Source organism: Anser brachyrhynchus (assembly GCF_964034855.1).
Source record: "Anser brachyrhynchus genome assembly, chromosome: 6".
Taxonomy (NCBI): Eukaryota; Metazoa; Chordata; class Aves; order Anseriformes; family Anatidae; genus Anser; species Anser brachyrhynchus.
In genome coordinates, this window is record NC_137700.1 from 24,908,870 (window position 1) to 24,917,945 (window position 9,076).

The window sequence follows — 9,076 nt, forward strand, 5'->3', positions numbered from 1 at the left end:
AGCGGCGCAGCGCGGCGCCCGGAGGCACGCTGCCGCCCCAGGGGAGGGGAAGGAGCGGCCGCGGTCCGTTCCTTACCTGCCCAGGATCTTGCTGACACAACCGTGGCTGACCCGCAGCTGCCTGGAAATGTCACAGGGTCGCACCCCCTGGTGAGCCAGCTCCACTATCCTTTGTCTCACCACGTCAGGTAGGGGCCTGCCGTTCACAAACACCCCCCCGAGCTGGTTCACACCCCCGTGCCCTGCTGGGGAAAGAGAAAGAAAAAAAACACAACAACCCACGCACACCAGAAACACACCGTTAGTCGTGGATTCTTTGCCACTCGGACTACAAAATCTCCCGTCACTACGGATGGATGGGGGTGACGGGTGAGGGGCTGGGAGGGCGAGACGTGGGGGACAGACAGAAAAAGGGAAGGAGACGGGGAGGGAAAGAGGGAACAAGAGAGAGAAAGAGAACGAGGGAAAGAGAGAGAGAAAAGAGTGAAGGGGAAGAAAGAAAAAGAAAAAGAGAAAGAAAGGAAAGGAAAGGAAAGAAAAGAAAGAAGGAAGGAAGGAAAGAAGAAAGAAAGAGAAAGAAAGAAAGAAAGAAAGAAAGAAAGAAAGAAAGAAAGAAAGAAAGAAAGAAAGAAAGAAAGAAAGAAAGAAAGAAAGAAAGAAAGAGGAAGAAAGGAAGGAAGGAAGGAAGGAAGGAAGGAAGAAAGAAAGAAAGAAAAAAAAAAGAAAGAAAAAGAAAAAGATAAACGGGATGAGAATAAGATGAAGAAATAAAGAATTAGAAAGGACCAAGGACGATGGAGATGGCACAGAGGGGGAAGAAGCGTGAATTTCCCCGAGCCAGCTGGGGACCCCCCGCGCCCCGCCTGCCCCCGGCCGCCCGCACCTCTGCCCGCAGCGGCGGCTGCCCGAGGCCATTGTCGCGGGGCGAGGACGGAGCCGGTGCCGGCTGCGGCTCCTCTCGGGGTTGGGAAGCGAAACGCTGCCCAGGTCCGGAGCCCAGCTGCTCGGCGGCCCCGGGCAGCCCCCGCTGCAGCCCCCTGCTTTCTACCCTGGCGCTTTTCCTCTCTCTTTGAATTCGCTTTCCGCGATTTTCTCGCACATTGTCAATTCCAGCTACTCGCGACCCCGCCCTCCCTCATCCCGCAGCAAGTCCCCTCCACAGCGCCTTGTCTCCGGTTATTTTGGGATGGGAGTTGAGAGGATTCGGACGGAAAAGGAGAGGGAGGAAGAAATGGAAGGGGAGAGGAGGAAAATATCGTGTGTCCCGTGCTCGGGCTTCGTTTACAGACAGACCCTCTCTCTGTCAGCCTTCGATATTTAAAAGAAAAATCCGCCAGTAGGAAAAAAAAAAAAAAGGAAAAAAAATCTTAACAGGCTCTCGCGGCTCCTTGTTTGTTTGTTTGTTTTTCTATTTTTTTTTTCATTCTTTCTTTCTTTCTTTTTTCCCCGCGCAAATCTAAATCAGGGCGAATTTAAATTGCTCCGCTTTCTCCTATTTTGCCCTTCCCAGGCAAAAAGCCCCGCTCTATCCCACCCGGGACTGCTTGGGCGCTTTTTTTCCGATTCGCCTTTCTCCCTTTCGAGAAACAACTTGGCGGGGAGGAGGAGGAACCGAGCGCGCACCTGCGGGGTGCGGGCAGGGGGAAAGCTCAGCGCTGCCCGGCGGAGCTGGGCGCCGCGCACCGGAGCCGCCGCCCGCTGCCGGTGCGGGAACCGCTGCGGGTGCGGCCCCGCTCGCTCGGTGCCCGCTCCCCGGCGGCTGGCAGACGGGGATAGAGCTGTGCAGAGCACGCCGCCTTCGAGCCGGCCTCTCGCACAGCCCCAGCCTCCTTCCCCGCGGAGAGATCTTAGTTCGTCGCGCGGTTTGCTGAAAAATGATCTGTTTGTATTTTCGCTGAGGGTTTTTTTTTTCTTTTTCTCTTTTTTTTTTTCCTCCCCTGCTTTTGACACTGACTTATTGGCTCTGAACTTAGTGGAAACTCTCATTGCCCTGCGATCGATCCAAGTCCTTTCGCACAAATAGAGTTTTTTCCATCTTCCCCCCCCCCCCCCCCCCCCCCGGTCAGGAACACCCCCACCTCCCTGCCAGCAGCCGGGGGCTCCCGTCCCTTCCCTTTGCCCGAGGAGCTGAGGTGTCGCTGCTCTCTTTTGTTGCTCTTTCGTAAAAGATATTTAGGGCTTCGGAGGGGAGTGGGGCACGCTTGTCTTCCTCCACCAAAACCTGCGGGTGCGTGTTGCTCTGTGTTTTCTTCGTTTGTGCAGAGCCCCCTCTGCACATGTTGCCTCTAAAGTTACAAGACAGCAATTTCTTCGGCAACTCCGCGATAAATAATTCAGAGCACCTTTTATAACTCACATTACAAAGTATTAAAAGGCAACAGATGCAGAAAAAGATTAAAAATTAATAATTCAAATTATCGCACCCCGGCTATTATTTTTTTTTTCACGAGACTTGGGTTTGCTCCGCACCGTGCTTTCCTAAGGTTATTTCCGTACGAGCAGGGGGATATTTTGGGGCATTTATCCGCGTGGCAGTGCCGGGCTGTGTGTGTGCATCTGCCCGAGCAGCCGAGCTGCTTTCGTGCCGATCGCGTTCGCTGCCTGTGCGCGCCTGCACCAGGAGCCCGCGCCCGAGCGTATTTTAATTGCTTGCCAATATCTAGGTCTGCCCAGCTAGAAATGCATTTTCGGGAACAAATCAAACGCTGATTGGTATTAGCAGGATTATTCGGAAGCCGAAATTGTTCCCGAATCTCAGCGGAGTTTGCAGAAATGAGCGTCTCGGTGGTGAGATGCCTCTCTCGGCTGCCTGCATATTCCAGCGCGTACCGAAGGCAGAATTACTGCCATCACTTCCGAGGGAAGGTCGCGCCCGAGAGAACTAAAAATAATGCCTAACGCGGGGGCCGTTTTCTGTTAGAGGTCCTCGAAAATTAAATCCTAAATTTTAAGCGGTGTGTGCTGGAAAGCATTAATTTCCGAGCAGGAAGGCAGTTACCTACATCCACGTTTGGGGATCTGATGGTGGCTTTCTATCTCTGCGCCTTCCTTCTCCTGGCAAAATCGTCATTTTTTAAGCCGCAAGCATTTCGATTTTAGACCTTTTCGGTTTGTTTTTATGCAGCGGGCAGGGCGTGTCCTCAAAAGTTTCGGTGTCAAAAGTTACAAATTGCTCTTAATTATTCATTTCCTGACTTGAGATGGTCCCAAGCTCGGCTCTATATTCCTATTTGCTCTTTAATTTAAAGCTCGGAATTATTTTTCCTCCGTGTGGTGAAATTAAAATCCTTGAAAATTCCTCGCTACTCTGCCTGGCGAAGGAGCCTTCTCGCCTTCCTTCGTCCCCCTTTTTGGGAAGAAAGGTTCTCTAAAGTGAAAATACATCACGAATCCACTTCCCTGGGCGCCAGGAATGCATTTTAAACGCACGCCGAGGAGCTGCTAAGTAACCCGGGAGGGACCGTGACTTCTCGGGGAGCTCGGAAAACGCCCGATTCCCCGGCCCCGCCGCTGCCCTATTTTTCCCGCAGTCCAGCCTTGAAGCGGAGCCCGGAGCAGCCCGGACCGACCCCGCCGTTCATCCGAAAGTGCCGGCCCCCCTCTCCGCCGCCGAAACCCGCAACGAGAGCAAATCCCGGCCAGCGGCGGGGCAAATTGTCAGCTCGCACACACGTACGGTTGCGGGAAGCCCTCGCCCCGCGGGGCCGGGGAAATCGAAAGGGTCGGAGCCGGGAGCTGGCAGGAGCCGGGGCAAAGTCTCGTCCTCCGAGGGGCGGCTCGGGCAGTGCCCCTGCGGGCTCTGCTCGGGGCTCCCTCGCAGCCCGGGCCCGGCCCCGGCCCCGCGCCCTCCGCCGGGGTGCCGGTGCCCTGTGTCGCCCCCCGGGCGGTGCGGGACGGAGGCTGGCGGTGCGGGGATGGAGCCGCAGGAGGAGCGGGGGGGGGAGAGGAACGGCCGGGGAAGGAGGGATGGAGGGATGAGGAGGGCAGAGCGGCGGAAGGAGCCGGGCTCCAGTACTCACGGTGCATTGCTGAGAAGGGGTCTGCCTTGCAGTGCATATCCATGGGGAGGCAAAGGAAGGGGAAGAAATCGGCTGAAGCCGCCGTGTCGCCTCTAAAACTCAACTTCAAGACTTAGGGGAGAAAAAAAATAAGAGGGGAAGAAAAAAAAAAAAAACAACGAAACAAACCAAAACAAATTAAAAAAAAAAAAAAAAGAAGCAAACCAAAAAGGACACTGAGGGAGAGGAGAGAGGGGAGCGGCGGGGCGCGCTGCCCCCCTGCCCGGGGAGCGGGGAGCGAAGAACTTTCCGGGCCGGGAGGGCTGCGCCGGGGGCCGGGGCGGCCGAGTCAGCAGAGTCCGAGGGAGCGGGGGGCTGGCGGCGCCGGGGGGCAGGCGGCTGTCATGGCTGGGGGGGGCCGGAGCATCCCCGGCGGCGGGGAGGGGTGCCGGGGCGAGGCGGCTGAAGGCGCGGGAGGACGCGGCTCTCCCTCCTCCTCCTCCTCCTCTTCCTCCTCCTCCTCTTCCTCTTCGGGTCCGGGGCTAGCCGATGGAAGTTCAAAGCGGAGTAGCAATCCCCGGGAAAGCCGCGAGCGGCGGCGGCCGGCGCGCCCCCCTCGTCTCGGCCGGGCGGAGGATCCGGGGCGCCCGGCGGACTTTTCGCCCGAGGTGGGAAGTGCTTGCGAGGAGCCGGGGCCGGAGACTGGAGCCTCCTCTCCCGGTGTGTGTCTCTCTAAAAGCCGCAGCGCCCTCAGCCCCCCGCCCGCCTCCCCGGAGATGGATGACTTGTCAGACAAAGGCAATAGATTCCGACACTCTCTGATTCGCCAGCGCGCCGAGCCGAGCGCGGCGAGGAGGGCCGGGCCGCCGCTCCGGCGCGGGGGGGGCCGCCGCCGCCTCCGGGACGAGGGCGGCGGGGGCGGCCCGGCCGGCGCCGGAGGGCCCGGGAGGACGCGGAGCGGGCGGCGGGGCACGGCCGGCAGCAGGCAGCGGGATGCTCCCGGCCCGGCCGGGGAGGGTCCCGGCGCCTCCCGCCGCTCGGAGCTGCCGGCTGCCCGCTCCGCTCCGCCGGGGACTTGGCTCGGGCTGAGGCGGAGCGGGGGGAGCGGGTGCGCATCGGGGCTGCCCTGGGGAGAGGCTTGGGCGGTGGGGAAAGAGGGGAGGGAAGGGAGAAGGGGAGAGGGAAGGAACGGAGGGAGAGGAGAAGAGGAGGAAGAGAGAAGGAAGGGGAGAAGGAGAGAAAGGAAGAAAGAAAGGAGGGAAAGGGAAAGACAGAAAGAAAGACAAAGAAAAGGAAGGAAGAAAGACAAGGAAAGAAGAAGGAAAGAAGAAAGAAGAAGGAAAGAAAAAGAAAGAGAACGGAAAGAGAGAAAGAAAAAACGAAAATGAGAAACAGAGAAAGGAAGAAAGGAAAGAAAGGAAAGAAAGGGAAGGAAGGAAGGAAGGAAGGAAGGAAGGAAGGAAGGAAGGAAGGAAGGAAGGAAGGAAGGAAGGAAGGAAGGAAGGAAGGAAGGAAAAAAAGAAAGAAAGATAGAAAGAAAGAAAGAAAGAAAAGAAAGAAAGAAAGAAAAGAAAGAAAGGAAGGAAGAAAGGAAGAAAGAAAGGAAGAAAGAAAGGAAGAAAGAAGGAAGAAAGAAAGAAAAGAAAGGAAGAAAAGAAAAGAAGTAAACAAGGAAAAAGAAGGAAACAAGGAAAGGGAAAAGAAGGAAAGACCTTCTTGCATATATTTGAACCAATAGATTGGGCCCATTTCAGTTGTTGCCAAGTTTCCTCGTGTGCGTTTGGGAAAATAAAGCAAATACAGCCTCCCAGCCTCCACATGTCTGATTTTTTTTTCTTTTTTTTTTTTTCCTTTTTTTTTTTTATGGTAGAGAATCTAAGAATTATTTCACTGGCCGGTCTACAGCGAAAAAAGACGTGCCTTTGACCCAGCAAGCAACAGAGAGCAAGGAGGAAACGCCTTCTTAGGCTGATAACCAGAGTTGAAAAGGGAAGGTAGCAATGCTGTGGGCTGAATTCTGTTTTTCAGGCTGCGACTTTATCATCACCTGAAACACACTTTCTTCTTCTCTTTTCCTCCTTCCTCCTTCCCCATCCCTCCGCTCATCTGCCACGAAACAGTCCCTTTGTTTTCTAAACGGTTTAAGTAAGGAATCTCCGAGAGATCTTTATATTTTCCACTGTCTCATAAATCATTTTGGCACTTCAGCTGATGTTTTATCTTTCTCTCTCCCCCCACTATCCCGTCTCTCTTTCCCTCGCGTGAAAAAAAAAAGAATGATTTTTGGGAAAAAAAAAATAAAATAAATGTTTGACAGTGGCTGCGGTTACCCGTGCGGGAGGCAGCGGTCTCCTCCCTGCCCCGCGCTGCGCTGCGGGGGGTACGCGGCGGGGCCGCACGGACCCAGGCGCGGGACCGAGACCGGGACCGAGCCGGCCGGGGCCGGGAGAACCCCCCCGGGACGGGCACCGGCACCGGCACGGGTACGGGAAAGGGGCCTCCGACCCGAGGGCGGCGCAGCGGCGGTGAGGTGCCGGGCACCGGCTCGGGGAGCGGCCGCCGGAGCCCCGCACGGCCCGGGGGTGCCGCTGCCCGCCCGGCCCGGCCCGGCCCGGCCCTGCCCGCCGCCTTTCCCCGCCGCCGGCCCGGGCCCTCCCCCCCCTTCCCTTCCCGTCCCTTCCCTTCCCCTCCCCTGCCGCCCCCCCCCGGCCCCGGTGGCGGAGGGCAGGGCCGGGCCGGGCCGGGCGCAGGTGCGGGGCAGCGCCGCTCGGCGCCGCCGCCTGCAGGATGGCGCCCGCCGGTCGCTTGGCGGTCCCGGGGGAAACTTCGGCGGCGGCGGCGCGGGGCCGGCCCCGAGCCCGCACCTGCCGGCCGGCCGCGGGCACGGCGGGGGCTGCCCGGCTCCCGCGGCGGGGTGCCCCTTCCCTCCTCCCCGCCCGCCACCGGGTCGCTTCTGCTCGGCCGCCGGCTGCCCCCCGGGGGGCTTCCCGGTGCCCCCCGGGCGGTCACCGCCACCCTCGGGAGCTGGCCCCGGCCTCCCGGGGCCTCCCCGCCTTTCCCGGGGGGAACGGCCCTGTGATGGGACGGGGGGGCAGGCCGGCGGGCTCGGGAACTTCTTTCCGAGAATGTTTTTTTTTTGCCGTCGCCTTATCGCTCCCTATCGCCGTCTCGGTGAGGATGAAAGCGGGAGTGAGAGACTCGAGGAGAAACGCACAACGGGAGCGCTCGGCCGAGCGCGGCTGGGGTGCCACGGTGCGGGGAGAGCTGGGGTACGCGGGGCCGGCCCCCCGAGCTGGGCAAGTGAGGAGCGTTTCTCGTGGAGGGAAGGAAGAAGAGATGAAGAGACGAAGAGAAGAGAAGAGAGAGAAGAGAAGAGAAGAGAAGAGAAGAGAAGAGAGAAAGAGAAAGAGAAGAGAAGAGAAGAGAAGAGAAGAGAGAGAAGAGAAGAGAAGAGAAGAGAGAGAGAAGAGAAGAAGAGAAGAGAAGAGAAGAGAAGAGAAGAGAAGAGAAGAGAAGAGAAGAGAGAAGAGCAGAAAGGAGAAGGAGAAAAAAAAGACAAAAGAGAAAAGAAAAGAAAAGAAAAGAAAAGAAAAGAAAAGAAAAGAAAAGAAAAGAAAAGAAAAGAAAAGAAAAGAAAAGAAAAGAAAAGAAAGAAAAGAAAAGAGAGAGAAAAGGAGAAAAGAGGAAAAAAAAGGAAATATAAGGGAAAATCCCCCCGCTTGCTTGCCCTCTTCCCCCACCACAGGACCACCCGGTGCCCCTTCCCAGCCGCAGCACCGCTCTGTCACCACCCGACCCCACCGGGCAGCCCCTGCCCGCCCCGGCCCTGCCGCCAGGCCCAGGCCCGCGCCTCGGCCCCGGGCAGCTCCTGGAGCCGGTCACTTTTCAGCAGCACTGCCTGCTTCCCTCCCGCCCCACTTTCAGGGAGCCTTTCTGCTTCTTGCTTTTTCTTTTTTCTTTTTTCCTTTTTCTCTTTTCTTTTCTTTTCTTTTCTTTTCTTTCTTTTCTTTTCTTTTCTTTTCTTTTCTTTTCTTTTCTTTTCTTTTCTTTTCTTTTCTTTTCTTTTCTTTTCTTTTCTTTTCTTTTCTTTTCTTTCTTTCTTTTCTTTTTCTTTCTTCTTTCTTCTTTTCTCTTCTCTTTTCTTCTTTTTTCTTCTTTTCTTTTCTCTTCTTCTCCTTTTTTATTTTCTCTTTTCCTTTTCTTCTGTTTTCCTCTTTCTCAAAGAGGATCTGAGGCTCTCCCCCTTCGCTAACCCAGCCCCCCCAAGCTACAAACATTTACACTTCAAAAGAGGCGCCCGCCTCTCTGCGGAAATTTCAAGAAAAATAAACTTTTGGGGGGAGTCTCGGCGATAGCTATCTTTCGGTCTGCTTCGTTAGCCGGCTCGCTCCCGCTGACGAAGCCCAAATCTTCCCCGTGCCCTTCTCTCCCCCAGCCCGGCCTCCAGCTCACATCACCCGAGGCCTCCAGCCCTCCGAAGCGTTTTTAATCCTCCTTCCCTGCTCGGCCTCCACCCGGGGAAGGGAGCCCGGCATCACAAGACGGGGCGAGGAATTTAGGGGCGAAATTCGGGCCCGCAGAGAAACTGCTGGGGCTGCACCGGGCGCTGGGCACCGCGGCCCCATGCCACCGGCCCGGCGTGTGGCGGCGAGCAGGGCGGCAGCTCCCCGGTTCCTGCGGCTGTAAAACCCCGAGGTGCTGCTGACTAACTCCGCGGCTCAACAATTCGCCTTTCTCCCCCCCCCCCCCCCCCCGCCAACTATGCGAGCCATTTCAGCCTAAACACTGCTACTTGGAGGCGGTTTAGCTCCGCCGTGGTACTCCCCGGCACTATATATAGGCGAGTTTAGAAGATAAATCTGCGCTCAGCATCCGTAGATGTGGTTCTGACCCGTGACAACTAATTTAGCCTCGCGTGGGAAAATCGGAGGCTAAATCCCTGGCTGTGAAAGACAAAAACAAAACAAAACAAACAGGGACGTGAGTTTTTAAGGCCAGGGGGCTGCGAGGAGGGCGCTTTGCTGCACCCTTCCCGGCTGAGCCCCGGGGGCCACCTCCCGGGGCCGCGGGCTGCGGGG

The 9,076-nt window shown here is 57.0% G+C and overlaps 1 protein-coding gene and 1 long non-coding RNA gene across 17 annotated transcripts in view; one reads left to right on the plus strand and one right to left on the minus strand.

Moving 5' to 3' along the window:
• Positions 1 to 9,076, plus strand: part of LOC308197007 — a 318,880-nt gene that overhangs the window by 181,796 nt on the left and 128,008 nt on the right. The gene's annotated exons all lie outside the window — the stretch shown is intronic.
• Positions 1 to 9,076, minus strand: part of PAX2 (paired box 2) — a 98,396-nt gene that overhangs the window by 81,828 nt on the left and 7,492 nt on the right. For 7 of the 16 annotated variants that reach the window (XR_013952520.1, XR_013952521.1, XR_013952522.1 and 4 more), the window contains exon 1: positions 77 to 4,841. Coding sequence is in view for 13 of the 16 variants with exons in the window: in XM_080596766.1 (XP_080452892.1) it covers positions 77 to 915 (839 nt within the window). In the remaining 3 variants the exon portion in view is untranslated. Of the gene's footprint in view, positions 1 to 76; positions 4,842 to 9,076 lie in introns of those variants that run through there. The other 9 variants (XM_080596768.1, XM_080596769.1, XM_080596760.1 and 6 more) reach the window with 3 other exon arrangements.